Raw genomic sequence first — 23,705 nt, forward strand, 5'->3', positions numbered from 1 at the left:
AAAAAACAAACAAAAAACTCAACCAAATAAAACCAAAACCAGTTGACTATATTTCTGTGCGAGTTCTGTATCTGGGCTCTGTATTCTGTTACCTTGGTCTTTTTTTTTAACCAATACCTCAAACTGGTATGTTTTACCAGTATGATGGCCTTACAGTATATGATGGCCTTACAGTATATCTTAAAGTCCAGCAGAGTTGATGCTCTGACTTTATTCTTTTCTCTCAACATTGTATTAAAATGTTCTGGTGGGTCTATTTCCTTTCCATACAAACTTTACAATTAATTTGTTAAAATCTACAGATTATTTTTTTTAAATTGATAGATTAAATTATATGTATTTATCATAGACAATAACATGATGTACATATACATTGTGGAACAACTAAATTTAGCTAATTAACATATGTATCACCTCACATAATTATCTTTTTTATTGAATTTTTTTTTTTTAGTTATTGATGAAACTTTATTTTATTTATTTACATGCAGTGCTGAGAATTGAACCCATTGCCTCACACGTGCCCGGCAAACGCTCAGTTGTACCTCTGAGCTACAACCCTGGCCCCACATAATTATCTTTTTATATTGGTGTATGAAACTGGGAATTGATCCAGGAGTGCTCTACCAGGGAGCTATACCCCTGGCTGTTTTTATTTTTTATTTTGAGTCAGGGTCTCACTAATTTCCTGAGGTTCTCACTAAATTGTTGAGGCTGGCCTTGAATTTACAATTCTCCTGCCTTAGCCTCTGGAGTAGCTGGGATTATAGGTGTGTACCATAGTACTAGTTTAATTATTTAATTTGCTAGATTTTTATTCAGGTTGCATTGAATATTTATATAAAGCTTGGAATAAATAACATGTTGGTAAGATTGTCTGCCCATCCATGAACCTGGAATATATCTTCATTTATTTGATCTTCTTTGATTTCTTTCATGAATTTTGCTTTTGTTGTGCCTGCCAGTTTAATTTGGAGATAATTCCATTTTGGCAAGTATGGATAGACCTACTTCATCATTTTAAAGAGAAGAATATTATTTCATTATGTGGTTTTGCAAAAATTTACTTAGTCATTCCCTTATTGATGAATATTTAGGCTGCTTCCAATATTTTTTCTACCACAAAAAATGCTGCAGTGAAATTTTCATGTAATTTACCCTGATGAACATATCGTAGAATAAATGTCTCAAAATAAAGTCATATAATCAAAAGTATATACATTTTAAAATTTGTTATCTTTTGTTAATTTCCTTCCAAAGAAGTTGTATAAGTTTTCTCTCCTGGACTAGTACAAGGAAATATTCATTTCCCATAGCTTCACAAATATAATACATATCAGTTATTATAATCCTTGTCATTTGGATCAGTGAAAAATAAATCTCATAGTGGTTATTTATATTTCTTCTAAATGTGAGATTGAGTATCTTTTATTTATTTACAAGTCCTATGAATAAGAACAATCTTTTTTAAAGCATCATGTGGAAAAAAATTTGGATTATGGCTGACTCACAATGGGCTAAGATAAATAAAATAATAAGGGTAAAATATTTGAGACTTTTAATTTTTACTTTTAAAACATGAGACTTGGGGCTGGGGATGTGGCTCAAGCGGTAGCGCGCTCGCCTGGCATGCGTGCGGCCCAGGTTCGATCCTCAGCACCACATACCAACAAAGATGTGGGTCCGCCGAGAACTAAAAAATAAAATATTAAAAATTCTCTCTCTCTCTCTCTCTTCTCTCACTCTCTCTTTAAAAAAAAAAAAAAAAAAGAAGAAGGGTGTGAAACCAGTGTCCCCTCCCGCCCCCCCCCTTCAGTCTTCCCTTGTCTCCAACTGTCTGTCCTCAAGGGGTCAGATAGGAGCTGCAATTGCAGAAAAAAAAAAAAAAACATGAGACTTTAGTATTCAAATCTAATTCATAAACCGCTTATGATAATATGCTTATATAAGTATATGAAAAAATTTTAGAATTAGTTACTTTTTATCTGGATTATTTCAGGGCTTCTTGTGCAACTTAAATACAAGTTATTTAATGTTATTAATAAAATGCGATAATATTTAATGTTTAAAGTTAGCATATGATGCTACAGTGAAAATTTTAATGATACCACTTAACATTCTTGTTTCTTTGGCCTTGATCTTATTTTAAAAGTATTTTTAAAATAGATGATCTTGATGAAAAAGTAATTTAGTTGGGTTTGTTTCAGGCCAGTGGATATCTGGGCTTTGGGCTGTATGATCATTGAGATGGCCACTGGAAATCCCTATCTTCCTAGCAGTTCTGACTTAGATTTACTTCATAAAATTGTTTTAAAAGTAGGTAGGTATTAATGAAATATTCTATTACATGCCTAAATAAATATTACCAGATAAATTCTGTTTGATTTTCAAAGTTAGTTTTTCTGCCTAAAAACAGGGAAGCATATTGTTTGGATAAATGATGGCAGATGGATGCCTGGGGCTGATAGAGAAGGTAGAAAATTTTCTGTTTTTACAAATAATATTTTCTTTTCCAGGATGCAGATAGCTAAGCCATATGTTGATGGTTGGTGCTAAGAAAAACAGTACAAAAGGAATGTATTTCAGACTGTCTAAAAGTTGTTGTTAATTTTTGCCTTCTACAAATATTTGTACTTTTAAAATAAGATCTTTTGAACAATAGAATTGAGTCAAAATTTTTTAAAGCATTTGGAAATAGAAACACCAATTATTTATTTAGAAACCATTCTTTTCAACCAAACCAAACTAAAACAAAACAAAAAACCTCAGGGTAGTTAAAATAAATTATTCAAGAATATATTTGAGGTCAGGGGTGGTGGCTCAGTGGTAGAGCACTTGCCTGGCATGTGTGAGGCACTGGGTTCGATCCTTAGCACCACATAAAAATAAATAAAAATAAAGATATAAAAAGAATATATTTGATGAGGGCTGGGGGCATAGCTCAGTGTTAGAACACATGTCTATCATACATGAGGCCCTAGATTCCATCCCTAGTACAACACTCAGAAAAAGAATATATTTGATGACAAACAAAAATTAAAGAAATATATTTGATGAGAGTTTTAACTATTTGATGATCTGCTTTAATTACTCAAATATTTTGGTGGTTAGCCTTGCACAGGGTATTTCAACAATTTGTTTTTAATATTTCTGAATGAAGAGCTCAAGGAGCGCTTTGTGTGGTAGGAAAGATATACATAAACATAATTTTACAGGATTATGAGGAAGGAACTGGGAACAATTATGAAAACAATGAAATCTAGATAAATACTGACTTAAGATACTGTTCAGAGCCTTAAAACATCAACTTCTTTTGTGTCTTCTTTAAAGTTCTGGTTAGGAGATTAATGTTAGAAGGAATCTTAGAGAAAATTAGATTAATCCCGTAATTTTACAGATAAATTCAGCCATAAAAAACAAAGAGATTTGCTCAGTCACAGAACTAGTTATAGCAAAACGGATGCTAGACTTAGTTCTCTCCACTCTTATTTATAGTTCTTTCCACTCTACTACTAGTCTGTAGTCTTGTTTCATCTTATGTAATATTTTGATTTTAAAATAATTTTAATGTTTTAGCTGTTTTGAGTAAGGCTGTAATCTGTTTTGCTGATGAAATTGTAGTTCAACTATTTAGATACCAATAAGGAAATATGTAAAAGTTTAAAAATGCTTTTTGGGGTAATAGTACATGTCTTACAGTTTGGGAAAAGAAAACAAACCTGATGTGCCATATTATGCTACTTGTGTGTTATTAACAGTTTACTAGTGAAACCTCAATTTTTTTATGACATTCAGATAATTTCTTGTTCAACTTTGAAAAATTTTAAAAACTGTTACTCTTTCTTGTCTGGGTTTTTAGTAATTTAGTGGAGATCACATGGCAATTTGATTATTTTGATTGTAGATAATTTCTATGTTTTCTTATAAGTATGTATTTCTCTTTTCAGGCAGTTTGACACCTCACTTGCAGAATATCTTTACTAGGAGTCCTATTTTTGCTGGGGTAGTCCTTCCTCAAGTTCAACACCCCGAAAACGCAAGGAAAAAATATCCAAAGCTTAATGGATTGCTGGCAGATATAGTTCATGTATGTTAAGATTAATAATGTATATCTGAGAATCTGCATAAATTATAATACTTTTTAAAAATATTACTTTAGGGCTGGAGATATAGCTTAGTGGTAGAGCACTTGCCTAGCACATGTGAGTCTCTAGGTTTGATCCCCTGTATCATATATACAGAAAAAATTATCCAGTTTAGCATATCACTAATCATGTTTCCAGATCTGTCAAATGCAAATTATTTCCCATGAACTTTCTACCATACAGGGCTGACAAGAGGACCAAAATGAGCTAAATAATTTCTGTTCATCACAGAAATACACTGAGCTTTGCTTTGGCTAGAATCATTGAATATTTAACCTGTAATAATGCTTTGCAAGTAAAAATTTCTTAGGGAAATAAATGATCAGAACATACAGTCAGAAATTCCTGAGCTTTAATTTCATCTTTTCTCTCTCATCTCTGGGTAATTGACTATTTCTAAGAATCATTTGTCAAATAAATTTAATTTTTGCCCTGTTAGAACTCACTGATTATCAAAATATTTTTTATTTTCTAGGCTTGTTTACAAATTGATCCTGCTGAGAGGACATCCTCTACTGATCTTTTGCATCATGAGTATTTTACTAGAGATGGATTTATTGAAAAGTAAGCATTTGAGTGAATGTGGTCTTTTAAGTATTTTTAAGTTTTTTTAAAAATTTATACATGACAGCGGAATGTATTACAATTCTTATTACACTATAGAGCACAATTTTTCATATCTCTGGTTGTATACACAGTATATTCACACCAGTTCATTACTTCATACCTGTACTTTGGATAATAATGTTTTGGATACTTTAGGAAATTTTACTAGCAGGAGAATTGCTGGATAGGTTAATGTTATGAAATAACTTAACAAAAGCGTAATGAGTTATTGTTGCAGGTACAGACTATATGATAGACTTACAGGTATCATGGATGAAAATTTAAATAAAATTAATGAAAGCTGACATCATAACACATTTACAATATTCTAAGCAGTGTGATATGTTTTCCATTCTACAATTTCAGAGTCATCAGAGAGCAGAAATAACATTAAATAGACAATCAATACCTTTTAGCTCCCATTTGGGCCTCTCAGTCATAAAATAATTGGTTATTCCTCTTTTGATAGCATCTTTGATCTTTATACTATAATTAGCACTTCCCAAATTATTTTTTATTTCTTTATTCTCTGCTGTGAGACTTGCTTTCTGATCCTACCCACTAAATTTGAAGTTCCCTGAAGATAGGGACCATAATTCTTTAGATCTTGTGTGTCACACATGGACAATTAAGATTCATTCTTCAGCCTTATTTCTAAAAATCATTATTTTGTATTTGGGTTTTGAAAGAAACAAGAAAGGTTTCTTATTAATTGCAGAATCACTCAGTTTGCCTGTGGACATGAATTCAGAAATGTGGACAGCAATTTAAATGTGATGGAGTTAAGGTCAGGGATGAAAAAGTCTGAGAACTGCCACTAAACAGAAAAAAGGCAAAGAAAAGAGAATCCTTGAGAGTAACTAGAACTTCAAGCATTTTAAGAATTTTACTCTAAAACAAAAAATAAGAAGATTTATTAATGAACATGCCATTGGTAAAAAGTACCAATCATTACATAAGAAAGTTGCTTCATATAAATTCCATATAGATTAAGTTGATATCTCCTAGGTGTTTAGCTATTAGGATTTTACTATTACAGGGTGAAAGCAACTTGAGTTCAAATTATGGAACTCTCAGAAAATGTTTGGGTAAGACTTTTTCCTTTGATATGACGCCTCTTTCCTTTGTGGACCTTCTTCAGTGCAAGGGAGTTTTTATTGCTTTGTTTTTTAAGTACCAGAGATTGAACCCCCAGGGGTGCTTAACTACTAAGCACATCCCTAACCCTTTTTTAATATTTGATTTAGAGACAAGGTATCACTGAATTGCTTAGAGTCTCATTAAGTTGCTGAGGCTGGCTTTGAACTGGTGATCCTCCTGCTTCAGCCTCCCAAGCCACTGGGCTTACAGGCATGCGCCACTGCACCCATCTGTGCAAGGAATTTTAACAGAAGTGTGACATTTTCTAATTTAGTCAAACTAATCATACTGGAGATTTTTTTTTCTTTCTTTTTCTTTTTGGTACTGGGGATTGAACTGCACCTGGCACACACTGGAGATATGCACATACAGGATATTTTAGTTTTAGGTGGACATAATATTTTTATTTTTACATTTATGTGGTGCTGAGGATCCAACCCAGTGCCTCATGCATGCAAGGCGAGCACTCTACCACTGAGCCACAACCCCAGCCCCAATAGGAGATTTTTTACATCTCCTCACACTGCCTGTTATTAGACATGTGCAACGCCCAGCTGACAAGAGTGGACTGGACTAGGGAACAATTCATTATGGACTAGTATTTCAAAACTTTCCAAAACCAATGGCAGTAGTGGCTTTTGGAATATCGATTTTGGAATTTTGAACCATAGAAATAAATTTTCCATTAAAAAATAAATAACTTCTCAAAAGAAAGAAAGTCAAACTAAAATCAAAACAATCGTCCTTCATTTTTGATGTATTATGTAACTTTGTACTGAAAATATTTCTCCAGAGTAATATTTCAGAAACTAGGTAGTTCATCTTTTAAGTCCTGTTACTTTAAGGAACCACAAAAACCACAAAGTGGCCTGAATTGACCTTGAAAAGAATAGATATTTATTAAAACTTTACTTTTGATAAATGAAAAATTAATTTTAAATTTTTATTAATAAAATTTAATTTATTGAATAGAGTTTGTATTACAAAAGGAATCTAAATCACCTGTTTAGTAAAAATTTTACATAGTAGATTCCAATAGCAAAGAAATTATGTGTGTGTGTGTGTGTGTGTGTGTATACATATATATGTGCAGATGTATATATATTTAATGCTGGGGATTGAACCCAGGGGCACTCTTTCATTCAGTTATATTCCCAGTCATTTTTGTTTTTTTGAGACAGGGTCTCGCTATGTTACCCAGGCTGGCGTTGAATTTGTGATTTTCCTGTCTCAGCCTCTGGAGTAGCTGGGATTATATAGGCATGTATCACAATGCCTGGCTAGCAAAGTTTTAAATTTTTACTTTTTTTGTTGGCTCGAGATTGAACCTAGGGCCTCACACATGCTAAGTAAGTATCCTACCAATGAGCCACATCCCCATCCCCCAGGGAGCAGATTTCAGAGGTGAATATTGAGCCATCTCTTTGAGTGCTTTTTTTTTTTTTTTTTTTTTTTTTGGTACCAGGGATTGAACCCAAGGGTGCTCAATCACTGAGTCACATCCCAAGCCCTTTATTTATTTATTTATTTTTCAGTTATAGATAGACACAATACCTTTATTTTATTTATTTATTTTTATGTGGTGCTAAGAATCGAACCCAGTGCCTCACAACCTGCTAGGCAAATACTCTATCACTGAGCTACAACCCTAGTCCCCTGCCCTTTTTAAATAAAATATTTTATTTAGAGACAAGGTCTCATTAAGTTGATTAGGGCCTCGTTAAGTTGCTGAGGCTGGCTTTAAACTCATGATCCTCCTGCATTAGCCTCCCAAAGCAGTTCTTAGCACCCATTTTAATCATGTAGCGTTGTTTATGCTATACTTGAAATGTGAAATAATTGGCTAAATGATTATTGAAAGATAAAATATCAACATAAACTTTAGAACGATTATTGTTGATATTGCTTGTTTTATCAGATTCTTGCCAGAGCTGAGAGCTAAATTATTACAAGAAGCAAAAGTCAATTCATTCATAAAACCAAAAGAGCATTCTAAAGAAAACGAACTTGTGAAAGATGAAAGAAAAGCAATTTATAGCAATACGTTCCTAAGTACTTCAGTTTTGGGAAAGGTAAGAACTTTGCTTTTCATTTCAGCCAACATAATTGATTTATAATTATCCCTCTAATGGAAAAAAAATTCTCATGACTCATATTTTGGATGTGTATATTTCAGGAAGTAGAAAAAGAGAAAAAGCCCAAGGAGATCAAGGTCAGAGTTATTAAAGTTAAAGGAGGAAAAGGAGATATTGCAGAACTGAAAAAGATGGAGTATGAAGGTGGACATGGTCAACAGGATGCAACTGAAAATGCTCACACTGTGTGTCAAGATACAAAACCTATAATCAATGAGCCATCAAACCCTGTCAATCCCAGCACTAACTCCAGTGGTATGAAAGAAGATCCACATGCTGGAGGGTGTATGATAATGCCACCCATCAATCTAACTAGCACTAATTTGATGGCAGCAAGTCTCAATTCAAATATCTCCCACCCCAATCCAAGGTGAGCTGTAATAGAGAAGAGACCTAAGTAATAAAATGTTATTGTATAATAGAAAAAAGTTGATATGACTGAACTTCTGTTATACATGTACCTTGGTGTCTTAGTCCATCTTCTTTTGCTATGACAAAATACCCAATGCTGGGTACTTTATTAAGAAAAGAGATTTATTTGGCTCCATATTCTCATGGTGAGAGGGTCCAGGCAAGGGCCCCTGGCTGCATCATAACATGACAAAGAAGTGGAGAGGGAATGGGCAATATATGGAAGGAGCATGTATACAAGCAAGGAAGCAAAAGGGATTCAGGGGAAGTTCCTGGCTCCCTTGTAACAACCCTCTTTTATGGAACGTCCTTCAAGAGTAAAACATGCCCCCAAGAGAAAAGCATTAATCCTTCTTAAAGATCTAATCATCTTCCACTAGGCCTCACCTCTTTTTTTTTTTTATCTTAATGATATATTTAATCCAACATATTCAAAATATTTTTTTGCATCTAAAACTTGTTTAATCTTGTTACTAATCAAATAATTATGAATTAAGCCCAAATCTTATTGTTTTTTGGTCAAGTATAAGAAACAAGATCTTTTATATATTAATGAATTGTGTTGTACTATTTTATAAAGGAAATTTTAGCTTGTTTAAACAAGTTCACCAAATGCAGTGTAATAAATGAAAAATAAAAATATAATCAAAATAATTAAACATATATCTTGGAATATGTTAACTCTAAATAATTCTTAGCACCAGTATTGGAATATGCTAGTATTGGAGTATGCCTGTAATCTCAGCAATTCAGGAGGCTGAGGCAGGTGGATGGCCAATCCAAAGCCAGGTTCAGCAACCCAAGGAGGCCCCAAGCAACTCAGTAAGACCCTGTCTAAAAACAAAAAAATATAAAGGGTGGAGATGTGGCTCTGGGTTAAATTCTGCTTCCAAAATAACAAAAACAATCAAATGAATAATTCTTAGGTTAATGAAGAAGTAGAAACAGAAATTGCCTACTTTCTTGAACTAAAAACACAATTTATCAAAAGCTGTGTTAGATGGCCAAAGTGATACTTAGAATAAAAAATGATGAGTAATTATCATTGTACTTTTTTTTTTTTTTGGTACCAGGGATTGAACACTGGTGCTTTTTTTGCAACTGAGTTACATCCCCATCCCTTTTTACATTTTTAATTTGAGACATGGTCTCACTAAGTTGCTTAAGGCTTCACCCAGTTGCTAAGGCTGGCCCTGAACCTGAGATGAGGATCTCCTCCTTAGTCTCCCAAGCTGCTGTAATCACAGGAATGCACCACCATGCCTGGTTATCACTGTACTTTCAATCTTTGTGGTGTTCTAAGTTTTCAACTCATGAATTATTATTTTATTATAATAATAATCATTTTTTCTTTCTATTGGCACATTATAATTATACATAACAGTGGGATTTGTTCTAATATATTTATATGTGCACACAATAAAACAGTATAATTTGAACAATTTCATTCCTCAGTACCTCCCCTTTCCATCTCCTCCCTCCCCTGATCCCTTCTTCTATTCTGCTGCTCTCCTTTCTATTTTTTAAAAATTTGTTCTAATTGGTTATACATTACAGTAGTATGCATTTTGACACAGTGTACACAAATGGAATACAATTTCTCATTCCTCTGTCTGTGCATGGTGTAGAGTCACACCAATAGTGTAATCATACATATATAGGGTAATAATGTCTGTCTCATTCTATTGTTCTTCCCATCCCCACAACCCCACCCTTCCCCTCACTCCACTCTGCACAATGCAAAGTTCCTTGATTCTTCCCTATCTCCCCCTCTCACAATGGATCAGCATCTGCTTATCAGAGAAAACATTTGGCCTTTGGCTTTTTGGGATTGGCTTATTTCATGTAGCATGAGGTTCTCTAGTTCCATTCATTTATTGCAAATGCCATAATTTCATTTTTCTTTAAAGCTAAGTAATATTCCATTATGTATAAGTACCACATTTTCTTTATCAATTCATATGTTGAAGGACAACTAGGTTGGTTCCATAGTTTAGCTATTGTGAATTGAGCTGCTATAAACATCAATATGGCTGCATCACTGTAGTATGCTGATTTTAAACCGAGGAGTGGGATAGCTGCGTCAAATGGTAGTTCCATTCCAAGTTTTCTGAGGAATTTTCATTCTGCTTTCCAAAGTGGTTGCATAAATTTGCAGTCCTACCAGCAGTGTATGAGTGTACCTTTTGATACACATCCTCACCAACATTTATTATTGGTTACAGGGATTGAACCTAGGGGTGCTCAACCACTGAGCACATCCTCACCAACACTTATTATTGCTTGTTTTCTTGATAATTGCCATTCTGATTGGAGTGAGTTAAACCTTAGAGTAGTGTTGATTTGCATTTCTCTAATTGATAAAGATGATTAACATTTTTTAAAATATTGTTTAGTAGTCCATGGACCTTTATTTTATTTATTTATATGCAATGCTGAGAATCGAACCCAGTGCCTCACACATGCTAGGCAAGCACTGTGCCACTGAGCCACAACCCCAGCCCCAGAGATGATGAACATTTATCCATATGATTGTTGATTGATTGTATTTCTTATTCTGTGAAGTGTCTGTTCAATTCCTTAGCCCATTTATTAATTGGGTTATTTGGTTTTTCGGTGCTAATATTTTTGAGTTCTTTATATATCTTGGGGATTAGTGCTTTGTCTGAGGTGTGTGTGGTAAAGAGTTTTTCCCATTCTGTAGGCTTTCTATTTCCATTATTGATTGTTTCCTTTGCTGAAAAGAAACTTTTTAGTTTTAATCTATCCTATTTATTGATTCTTATTTTTTCTTCTTTTGCTTTAGGAGTCTTGTTAAGGAAGTCAGGTCCTAAGCTGACATGATGAAGATTTGGGCCTACTCTTTCTTCTTTTAGTCACAGGGTCTCTGTCCTAGTGCCTAAGTCTTTGATCCACTTTGAGTTGGTTTTTGTGCAGGGTGAGAGATAGAGGTTTAATTTCATTTTGCTGCATATAGAGTTCCAGTTTTCCCAGAACTATTTGTTGAATAGGCTATCTTTTCTCCAATGTATGTTTTTGGTGCCTTTGTCTAGTAATAAGATAACCCAATTTATATCAGTTTGTCTCAGTGTCTTCTATTTTGTACCATTTGTCTACATGTCTATTTTTGTGCCAATACCATGCCATTTTTGTTACTATTGCTCTATAGTGTAGTTTAAGTTCTGGTATTGTGATGCCTCTTGCTTCACTCTTCTTGCTAAAGATTGCTTTGGCTATTCTGGGTCTCTTATTTTTCCAAATGAATTTCATGATTGCTTTTTCTACTTCTATGAAGAATGTAATTGGGATTTTAATAGGATTTGCATTAAATCTGTAAAACAGTTTCGGTAGTATGGCCACTTTGACAATATTAATTCTGCCTATCCAAGAGCATGGGAAGTCTTTCAATCTTCTAAGGTCTTCTTCAATTTCTTTCTTTAGTGTCCTGTAGTTTTCATTGTAGAGGTCTTTCACCTCTTTTGTTAGATTGATTCCCAAGTATTTTATTTATTTAGTTTTTGAGGGTATTGTGAATGGAGTAGTTTTACTAATTTCTCTTGCAGTGGATTCAATTATTTGTGTATAGAAATACATTTGATTTATGGGTATTGATTTTATATCCTGCTACTTTGCTGAATTTATTTATTAGTTTTAGAAGTTTTTTGGTGGAATTTTTTTGAATCTTCTAAATATAGAATCATGTCAACAGCAAACAGTGATAGTTTGAGTTCTTCTTTAGCTATTTGCATACTTTTAATTTCTTTCTTCTGTCTGATTGCTCTTGCTAGATTTTTAAGGACTATGTTAAATAGAAGTGGTGAAAGAGGGCATCCCTGTCTTGTTCCAGTTTTTAGAGGGAATGTTTTCAATTTTCTTCCTTTAGAATGATGTTGGCATTGGGCTTAGCACAATGTTGAGGTATGTTCCTACTATCCCTAGTTTTTCTAGTGTTTTGAACATGAAGAGGTGCTACATTTTGTCAAATGTTTTCTCTGCATCTATTGAGATAATCATATGATTCTTGTCTTTACATCTATTAAGTATTATGTTTATTGATTTCTATATGTTGAACCAACCTTGCACCCTTGAGGTGAACTCCACTTAATTGTGGTGCACTATCTTTTTAATATGTTTTTGTATGTGATTTGCCAGAATTTTAATGAGAATTTTTGCATCTGTGCTCATCAGGGATATTGGTCTGAATTTTTCTTTCCTTGTTATGTCTTTTTCTGGTTTTGGTATCAGTGTGATAACTAGCCTCATAGAACAAGTTTGGAAGAGTTCCTCCCTTTTCTATTTCATGGAATGATTTGAGGAGTATTGATGTTAATTCTTCTTTGAAGGTCTTGTAGAACTCTGCTGAGAATCCATCTGGTCCTGGACTTTTCTTGGTTGGTAGGCTTTTCATTTCTTGAAATTGATCTATTTATATTATGTGTGTCCTCCTGATTCAGTTTGTGGAGAGCATATGTCTCTAAAAGTTTGTTGATGTCTTCAATATTTTCTATTTTATTGGAGTATAAATTTTCAAAATAGTTTCTAATTATCTTCTGTGTTTCAATAGTGTCACTGTGATATTTCCTTTTTCATCACAAATTTTAATAATTTGAGTTTTCTCTATCCTTCTCTTTATTAGAGTAGCTAGGGTCTATCAATTTTATTTATTTTTTCAAAGAATCAATTTTTTGTTTTGTCAATTTTTTTAATTGTTTCTTTTGTTTCAATTCCATTGGTTTCAGCTCTGATTTTAATTATTTCCTGTATTCTACTACTTTTAGTGTTGATTTGTTCTTCTTTTTCTAGGGCTTTAGATACAATGTTAGGTAATTTATTTGTTGACTTTTTTACTCTTTTAATGAATGAGCTCAATGCAATGAACTTTTCTCTTAGCACTGCCTTCATAGTGTCCCAGAGATTTTCTTATGTTTTATCGGTGTTCTCATTTATCTCTAAGAATGTTTTTATCTCCTCCCTGATGTCTTTGGCTGTCTGTTGTTCCTTCAATAGCATATTATTTAGTCTCCGGGTGTTGGAGGAGTAGCTTCTATTTTTTATTTTATCTGATTTCTAGTTTCATTACATTATGATCTCATAGAATGCAGGATAGTATCTCTATTTTTTTTTTATTTGCTGAGAGTTGCTTTGTGGCATAACATATAGTGTATTTTAGAGAAAGATTTATGTTCTACTGAGAAGAAGGTGATTCACTCAATGATGGATGAAATACTCTCTATATATTGTCTGTTAAGTCTAAATCATTGGTTGTATTATTTAGTTTTATAGGTTCTTTGTTTAGTTTTTGTTTGGAAGATCTATCCAGTGGTGAAAGAGGTGTGTTAAAGTCACCTAGTATTATTGTGTCGTGGCCTATTTAATTCTTAAAATTGAGAAGGATTTGTTTGATGTATGTTGATGCACCATTGTTTGGGGCATAAATATTTATAATTGTTATGTTTTGTTGACATACGATTCCCTTAAGCGGTATAAAATATCCTTCTTTATCCCTTCTGACTAACTTTGGTTTGAAGTCCACGTTGTCTGATATGAGGATGAAAACCCCTGCTTGTTTATGCAGCTTGTTTATGAGCGATATGTTTTTTCCCAGATATATTTTTTCCTAACCTTTCACCTCAGTCTGTGGATGTCTATTCCTAGGAGGTGAGTCTCTTAAAGACAGCATATTTTTTTCTTTAATCCAATCTGCAAGTCTATGTCTTTTGACTGATGCATTTAGGCCATTAACATTCAGGGTTATTATTGAGATATCCTTTGTATTCCTGGTCACTTCGGTTTATTTTTGGTTTTTAACTTGACTAAGTTTCTCCTTTGATTGGCTTTTCCTTTAGTGTAGCTCCTGTCTTTGCTGGTTTTCATTTCCTCCTTGTAAAATATTTTGCTGAGAATGTTCTGTAGTGCAGGCTTTCTAGATGTGAATTCTTTTAATTTTTGTTTATCATGGAAGGTTTTTAATTTCATCTTCAAATCTGAAGCTTGATTTTGCTGGATTAAGATTCTTGGTTGGGGGCTGGGGTTGTGGCTTAATGTTAGAGTGCTCACCTAACAGTTCGGGGTGCTGGGTTCGATCCTCAGCACCACATAAAAATAAATAAATAAATAAAATAAAGGGTTTGTGTCCAACTACAACTAGAAACAAAACAAAACAACAATAACAACAACAAAAGATTCTTGGTTGGCATTCATTTTCTTTTAGAGCTTGATATATGTTGTTCTAGAACTTCCTCGAATTGAGAGTCTGGTTTAAGAAATTAGCTGAAATTCGAATTGATTTCCTCCTGTATGTAATTTGATTTTTTTCTCTCATAGCCTTTAAAATTCTTTTCTTATTCTGTATGTTAGTCATTCTCCTTATAATGTGCCTTGGTATGGGTCTGCTATAATTTGGGGTCCTATAAGCCTCTTATAACTTTCCGTTTCATTCTTTAGATTTGGGAAATTTTCTGATATTATGTCTTTGAAAAGATTGTGCATTCCTTTGGTTTATATCTCCATATCTTCATGTATTCACTTAAATCTTAAATTTGCTCTTTTCATGTTATCTCATATTTCTTGGAAGTTCTTTTCATGGTTTCTTCCCATCTTCTCTGTGCCGTTGACTTTAGTTTCAAGAGTATGTATTTTGTCTTCATTGCCTAAGGCTCTGACTTCCAAATGGTCTAGGCTGTTGATGATACTTTCAATTGAAATTTTAATTTGGTTTATTGTTTACTTCATTTTGAGGATTTCTGCTTGATTCCTTTTTATAATCTCTCTTTATTGAAGTGATCTTTCACTTCCTATATTTTCCCTCTGATACCATTCTTTATTTTGAAGATCAGCCTAACTATGTACCTTCTAAATTGCTTCTCTGGCATTTCTTCTACTGTGTTATCTATGGCTTCTATTGTTGGAAAATCTTGGTTTATTTGAGGCACTTTGTTTCCTTGTTTTTTCATGTTTTTTGGGTGTCTTCCCATCTAGCAGTATGGATCTGAGGCAGTACAGTTTCTATCCTGTAGTCTTATAGTGTCCTTGAAGGCTTCCAATACCTCATCTGCAGGTACTGTAATGAGCTTCCAGGGGGCAGCAGGCAGTCTGTGGGTAGTCTTTAAGATAACAGCAGCAATCCTGGAGGTTGGCTGGTGGACAATGGGCAGGCAAGAGGCAGGCAAATGGCCAAAAGGCGGATGATAGGCAGCAGTAAACAAGCAGTCTGTGCTAGAAAGGCAGGCGATATGCTGGTAGACACCAGAAGGGAGATAAACAGCAGGGTATCAGTGGGCAATGATGGCTACTTTGCAGAGAAACAGTAGTTCCTCTCTTCATATCCTGAGTTATGGAGCCACGAGGAATGAAGCTTCCCTCTAGTTCGCCATCTTGGGTCCTCCTAGGCCTCCCCTCTTAAAGGTTTCACCACCTCTCAGCACAATCACATTGGGACCAAGCTTCCAGCACATGGACTTTGGGGGACAAACCGTATCTGAACCATAGCAGGTGATACAACAAAGTAAGCTTTGTTCTATATCATAACAAATTCTCTAAATATAGAAAGGATAATAAGAAATAATCTTTGTTAGTCAAATGGCATTTTAAGGTCAAATGTTTTGGCAGGAAAACAGCATATTGGGCCAGTTTTAGATTTAACCTCTGATGAGAGACTGGTATCTTGAGTCTGATTAATTGTGGACAGTATATTGAATGGTGAGAGACTGTCTAGCAAATCATTAGGATTATTTATAAATTCATCTATTGTGATTGTATGTAAGGAAGGAGACAAGCTTTATTAATTAGTTCAAGCAGATTCTTTTAGTGTTTTTTTTTTTTTTTTTTTGAGGGGGCCTACCTGGGGATTGAACTTGGGTGTTTTACCACTGAGTTACTTGCCTAGTCCCTATTTTAAAACAGGGTCTTGCTAAGTTGCTGAGATTGGCCTCAAACTTTCCATCTTCCTGCCCCAGCCTCCCAAGTTACTGGAATTACAGGCATGCGTCACCATACTTAGCAATCCAAGCAGATTCTAGCAGACTTTTTTGGACTGGCAGATCCTAAGGATTAGTGGTCTGCAGACATGAACAAGTGAACATGTCCATCCAAAGGTGCAGTAGGTTACACACTATAATAGCCCAATTGATCTTGATCCCAAAACCATGGTGTCATAATTGTGATTATAAGCCAGTCTTAGACAGTAAGCTCATATGAGATCCAAGTTCAGGACAGTCAGAAGAGATCAATTAGGCCAGCAGTAGTAACTCCATGACATATTCATTACCACATGTTAGCCATGCATTAGTTTTCCTCATTACCACTTCTCTCTTTAGAGCTCTTGGTACTTAAAGACAGCCAATCACTTTTTGGTCCTCAGTGTTCTGACAGTAGACATCCATGGTGTAACTTACACATCTTGAAACTAAAACAGAGGCACTTCTGGGGAGTTCTAATAACTTCTCATTTATTTTTAAATAATAGGTTAACTGAAAGAGCAAAAAAGAGACGCACTTCTTCACAATATGTTGGACAAGTTATGTCTAATAGCAGGCAAGAGGACACAGGTCCCACTCAAGTAAGACAAGAAGCTAGTCATTAAAATGTGGCCTCTTTTAACATTAGTCCCCTTTTCCTTTTCTCTGTTTTTGGGATTCCAACATTTTAAAAAATATGCTTTTAGTTTTTTTCATTTACTTATTTTTTTTAATGATACTGGGGGTTAAACCCAGAACCTTGTACAAGGTAAACATGCAATGTACCACTGAGCTACATCTCCAGATTTCATGTTCTTGAGTTGATAATAGGCCATTATTTCCTTATTGTTTTCACAATTTTAGTTAATTTTCTTTATCTTAAGTTTTGTATTTAACGTGAGACTTAGAATAAATTAAAATTTCTACCTTTAAAAGTCACAAAAATATTTTAAATATTTTATTCTGGATTAAAAACAACTGCCAAATATATACTACTTACTTTCACTAGAAAAAAATAGTCAGTGTAGTTCATCCACCCTCACCAATTTTTACATAGGAAAGTGGTTTATTCACAATTGAAGCACGGGCTCAGTTTAATAATGAAAATGATGTCAACACAAACCTATCTAAGAGTAGGTGTTTTAAGTACATTTCTGTACATTTGTGGAGTGGGATACTGCACAATTACACTGCCTTAACAAAGTTTTTTGATCTTTTACCAAATGATCAAAAATAGGTAGACAAATGTTTTCCAAAAGCCATTCATAAGTAGTTTTTTTTTTCTTTGAGTTTTCCCAGTGTTCACAAAGTGTGTAATTTTATAAAATAGGAAAGTGAACTGAAGTAATTTTTCCAAAGAATGCAATAGATGGTACTAGAACTTAAAAGTTAAGATTCTGGTTCTCTGGAGCAAGACTGTTATTTTCAGAATAATAAATATACTAAAAGTTTGTTTTTTGAAACTTACATTGGAGTTTGATCTGTTTATATGTTTAATGGTATTCTATTCTACTTCTTAATTTTAAATAATTGTTGTTATATTTTGCATCATCCAAATGGTTAGCAATTCTAGGCTTGTCATTCTACAATAGTTACACACATTTCTTTAAACTAGCTCTCATTTGTTTGTTTAGAGCCAAATGGAGAAGCATGTATTTAATGAGCGAATAGGTCCAAGCCACCAAATGGCAAGTGGGAACAAACGGAAGCTGAATTTTTCCAGATCTGACAGGAAAGAATTCCATTTCCCTGAATTGCCTTTCACAATACAGTCAAAGGAGATGAAAGGAATGGAAGGTATACATTTGCTGCTTAGCTGCATAAATCTTCGGATGATAACATGTACAGGACTTTTTTTTGTAATACAGGTTATAGTATGATTTGAAAATGGTAAATTATTGAGAAAAACATTTTCCATTGTTGAGATTTCAAATAAAGGATGATACAAATGAGATAATTTAAAAACCCATTACATCCCAAGTTTTCAATTCTATATAGTACAATGGGACACAATGGGTTAAAGAGGTGTTAAGACAGCTTAAAAAGGTAAATTTTTAATTCATTCAATGTTGAAATGTTAGGACAGCATTCAAAGAAGGTGGTTTTGGTTCAGTAAATGACCTGGAATAAATCACCTTTCTATATTTATTTGACCAGGAATGTTATATGTGCTTTAGGCACCCAAGGATTTCATAGATTGATTTATAAATTTAAGATTTATCTTAAAATGAAACTTTTTTTTGCCAAGTTATGTTTTTTGAAGAATAGTGACACCTTGTGAAAATATGATATAATAGCAAGACTGTAGTACTTGTACACTTATGAGGAATTACCTGATCTGCTTAGTAATACTTAGGATAAAAATATATTCCTTTAATACTAGACTCTGAATTATAAAACAGTTTACCGTATTTTATTATTATAACTCATGATTCATTTATTTCCTTTGTAATAAACTAAGAAACCAACTGTAGTGGACTTCAGAATTTCCATTTGAAATTCTTGAAAAGGAGAGTAAAATTTCCAAGTAGGAATAACAAATTTTCATTGTTTTATATATTTTTGCAAAAGTTAAACAGATAAAAGTGCTGAAAGGGGAGTCAAGGAATACAGATTCATCTAAAATACCAGCTTTATTTAATATGGGTCAAAACCAAGAAAAACAAGAGGTAAAACTTTTTTGCTTACAGCTTTTACTAAGCAATGTTATTTAAAGTCCTTGATTCTTTATAAATTCAGTTGTTACTAATGGAAAGCTATATAAAAATTCAGAATTCTGTAATCTTCAAACTCTGGAAAGAGAACTATATCTTTCTAGAATAACCAATCATAAATGTTTCTAAAAGTTATTTTGGGGGGTATTAATTAACAGCCCTCATTTTTTATGTTTGGTTTGTTTTTGAGATGGAGCCTTGCTATATTGCCCAGGCTAGTCTGGAACCCTTGGGCTCAAGTAATCTTCCCATATCAGCCTCCCCAGTATTAATGGTATTAATATGGGAGTATTAATGGTATTCTATTCTACTTTTAAAAAATATGCCTGGCATATCAGCTCTCATTTGAATTTTGAATGACAAGAATACACAGTACTTAGGGAAAATAGCAACTGTGTTATGTGTGTTGTCAAACATCAAGCAATTAATCCATACCAATGAAAATGACAGTTCAGATATAAACATCTGGTTACATGGGCCACCAGCATATATATTCGATTTAGCTTCTTTTTGTTTTCTCTCCAATTTATTCCCCATCTCTGCTATTTACCCACATGTCCTATTTTCACAAATATTTGCTCTCAGCTAGCTATCAGGTAATTTCTTAAAATATCCCCTACCCCTATTCACCAGAAAGATTTTTGAATTTTATTTGGAAATTCTGAAGTTTTCAACTCCAAATGAATATCCTTTAAAGGTACTCTTTTAAGAAAAAGAGCCTGTGCTGAGAACCCAGTGAGTTTAATAATGTAGGTGGCCTCCTAGCTGCCCTTTTGAGGTCAAATCTGTAAATTATTTATCAACTTTATTATCTCTATTTTTTTAAAAAAAATTGGCTACATTTATTCATGATAAAATTTTACATACTTACTAAGGAAATTTGAAGAAATTAAAAATACAGAAATTTTTATCTGAAACTGTAAGAAGGCATTTTAACTAAAGCTACTCATAATTTGGAGAACAATATTATTAGACACTATTAGATGTATGCTCCCTGTGGCAATTAGGGCTATGCCTTAGTCTTGATCTCGAACTTGTTAAGAATTCCACAATCCACTTTGCAGAAAAGAGATAATAAAACAAGAAAGCCACTAATGGTCATCTGCTTGTTCATTATAAAAGTAACAAGGTGGCTTTAAACTTATACTTTTGGTGACTTACTAATGTTACAGCTTGTTGCACAGCACACCATCTACATGTATTTTGAATGATTGGGTGAATTAGAGCTCTTGAACTTGTGTAGACTAGCATTACAGATTTTTATCTTACTGTTCCATGAAAGGCCCCAGGAACAAAACCATTTTAATGATAAAACAAAAGAAATTCTTAATTCAATTTTAGGATAGTAAATAAACAGGAAACTGTAAGGAGAGCCCTTTCTTCCTCACGTGATATAGAGCTCCTAAAAAGATGACTTTTTTGGGAGTGAGGTACCAGGGATTAAACTCAGGGGCACTCCACCACTGAGCCACATCCCAGTCCTATTTTGTGTTTTTATTTATTTGGATACAGGGTCTCACTGAATTGCTTAGCATCTCACTAAATTGCTGAGGCTAGCTTTGAACTCGTGATCCTCCTGTCTCAGCCAAACCAGCCACTGGGATAACAGGTGTGGGCCACAGTGCCTGGCTACTTATTCTCTTGAAAACATATTATGCTATTTTGTTCTCCAGAAAATCATGTCATTGTTTTGTGGTGCTGACGATCAAACCCAGAGCCTTATACATACCAGACAAAGGCTAGACCACTGAGCTACCCGTTTCCCAACCTTGACATTGCTTCCCACCCCACTTTAGGAAAGGAGCCTGTTTAGATTTTTTATCTTTATCTTGGTACTTACTATTAAAATTCCATTTTGCTGGATGTGTTGGCACGCTTCTGTAATTCCAGCTACTTTGGAGGCTGAGGCAGGAGGATTACAATTCCGAGTCACTGGGATCAAAGATGGGTGTGCTCCACCACACCCAGCTAAAATGATCTTCTAAAAAGAGTGACCTTAAAACAAATCATTATTAGAAATAACCAGAAGTCAGTTGTTTATAGTTTATTGGTACTGTCTATTCAAAAGTAGTTCTGACAGGTGACTGAAATGGCATATAAGGTGTTGGACCATGATGCAAGAAAAGACCACTGACTCCAATTAAAATCAAATTAAAGCAAGCTTATTATTTCAACCGGCCGGGCTGCCTTTCCCATCAAAATCATGGGAGCCAAGGACAGCCACGAAGCTTCCTTGCAGCCCAGTTTTATAGACCAAAAAGTTACACAAAGGGGGGTTACAGATAACAAAACTCTGAGGAGCATAACATAGTTTACATTTTTGCTGGCCCCGACATCAGAATTTATGGAGGTCTTAGAGACTCAGAGAGGGTCATTATCTGGCCAGGGAAGACCAGAACTTTTGAGGCATCACTAAGGTTTAGGAAAGGGTTGTTATCTGGTCAGGGAAAACCAGGCATGGGTGAGTTCAGGGCACGGGCAGGCATTCCAATCAGCTTTACAACATCAACTAATGGCCAGGCTATACAGACATCCTAATATTTTTACAGAAAACAGAAATGAATCCTTCATAACTTGTGGCAAGCTGGCTTCTGATCTGAAGAGAGAACTAGGCTAGGTATATCATAAGGCTAGTTCAAACACTTTTAATAAATTAATATACAAATTAAGAAAATTTCTAGCCCGGGCACAGTGACATACACCTATAATCTCAGCGACTGGGGAGGCTGACATAGGAGGATCTTGAGTTCAAAGCCAGCCTTAGCAACCACAAGGTGCTAAGCAACTCAGTGAGACCCTGTCTCTAAAGAAAAAAAAAATAGGTCTGGGTATATGGCTCAGTGGTTGAGTGCCCCTGGGTTCAATCCTCAGTACCAAAAAAAAAAAAAAAAAAAAAAAAAATTTCTTCATTTGCTTCGGCAGCACATATACTATATAATTGGAACTGTGCAATGAAGATTGGCATGGCCCCTGCACAAGGATGACAGCAAATTCATGAAGTGTTCCATTTAAAAAAAAAGATATTTTGAGTCTGTAGTTTTAGAGAGTACAAGAGAATATGATATGATACATTTTTAACAACATAAGATAGGAGGCTGGGAGTGTAGCACTTGCCTAGCATGCACGAGGGCCTGGATTAGATCCTCAGCAAGGCCAAATAAACAACAACAATATACAAAACAAAACCCATAAAAACAGGAATAGCAAATAGGATCAAAGTATTTCCTAAATGTACACTAAATTGTTTCTGGCATATTGAAATAGGCATGCATCCCTTGAAGAGGCTCTACAACTAGGGAGAAACCCTAAATTACTGTGAATGAGTAACTTGGGCAAGACGGATGAGTCCATACAAAGGCCACCTTTAGTTCTGTTTGATGGTGATAATGAGGAATACTTTGTTAGAAACAAACCCCAGATGCAAAATACAGTATTCTATCTCTGCTTGCATTTCCTTAGCCAAAGACTCACTGTTTCCTCAGTTAAGGTCCTGTTTCTATTTACTTTTAGAATACAGGAAATGCACAGACTGAAAGGAAGAAGAACCTGCCAGATGTAGAGTAGAAAATGCAGCAGCTGAAAATTCAGGGAATATCAGAATTATAATATGGTTTAAAGAGAATGCTTTTTTTTTTTTTTAAAGAGAGTGAGAGACAGAGAGAGAGAGAGAGAATTTTTTTTTAATATTTATTTTTTAGTTTTCGGCGAACACAACATCTTTGTTTGTATGTGGTGCTGAGGATTGAACCCGGGCCGCACGCATGCCAGGTGAGCGTGCTACCACTTGAGCCACATCCCCAGCCCAAGAATGCTTTTTATTAATGTTACATACACAAAAGTGTTGACCAGAGGATCATACAGATTAATCAAAAATCTTGTATAGTTATGTGTATATTCACCTAAATTTGAAATTTATAAAATTTGAATTACTTGTTGTCTTAACTTGAATATTAATTTATAAAAAATTGCCTGATCTGTATATTCTAATAAAATTGCAATTTACATTAAGTCAAATAATTTTATTTGAACATCTGTTATTTCAGGCATGTTTGATTAGTGGTCAATCTCAGCTTTGGCTCAGAGTTTTATAATTACAGAAGGGAGTTTCTAAATACGTCATAAAGTGAGATCCCAATGTCTGAGAGCACCAAACATTTGTGGGCAAACAAGTATACTTGATAAACATGAAACATGGGTTTGGTTCCACACTGTACGCTCTGAAACAGCATTTAAACAGATTGAGAAATTGTTTAAAAAGATGGAAACTGGATAAAGCAAGGAAGCAATTCTTTTGGCCTGACCAGCGTATTTATAATTTAGTTTTTTACATATAATATAACGTTAACACAGTCAAGGTTTTAGCAGCATATATTTACATTCTTATCTTTGATTCTTACTAGCTTGGTTTCTAATTTTAGGGTGGAGATGGCCATTGTGAGGGGAAGAATTCGAAGAGGAACAGATTTTTTTTCTGGTAGTGTCTTTTAAATAATGGTAAAAATACAAACTGACAACTTCCCTTTTTAATGTTATATACAATAGAAATGTACCTTGAGCTGTTGCTAAGAGAGCCATCCATCCATCTGCATTAGCCTCATC

General features: G+C 34.3%; 1 protein-coding gene and 1 non-coding gene across 2 annotated transcripts in view; both read left to right on the plus strand.

Moving 5' to 3' along the window:
• The window catches only part of LOC113178461 (cyclin-dependent kinase-like 3), a 61,405-nt gene extending 38,735 nt beyond the window's left edge, over nucleotides 1-22,670 (plus strand). The window contains 9 exon segments of the mRNA XM_077801656.1: nucleotides 2,208-2,320; nucleotides 3,948-4,087; nucleotides 4,621-4,709; nucleotides 7,810-7,963; nucleotides 8,068-8,396; nucleotides 16,901-16,994; nucleotides 18,027-18,189; nucleotides 18,964-19,061; nucleotides 22,617-22,670. Coding sequence (XP_077657782.1) covers nucleotides 2,208-2,320; nucleotides 3,948-4,087; nucleotides 4,621-4,709; nucleotides 7,810-7,963; nucleotides 8,068-8,396; nucleotides 16,901-16,994; nucleotides 18,027-18,189; nucleotides 18,964-19,061; nucleotides 22,617-22,670 — 1,234 coding nt within the window.
• Nucleotides 22,015-22,120, plus strand: LOC144249246 (U6 spliceosomal RNA). Its single transcript, XR_013342198.1, has one exon. It is a non-coding gene; the product is annotated as a U6 spliceosomal RNA (small nuclear RNA).
• Nucleotides 22,671-23,705: the final 1,035 nt, after the last annotated feature.

This window comes from Urocitellus parryii, chromosome 1, assembly GCF_045843805.1.
Source record: "Urocitellus parryii isolate mUroPar1 chromosome 1, mUroPar1.hap1, whole genome shotgun sequence".
Lineage (NCBI taxonomy): Eukaryota > Metazoa > Chordata > Mammalia > Rodentia > Sciuridae > Urocitellus > Urocitellus parryii.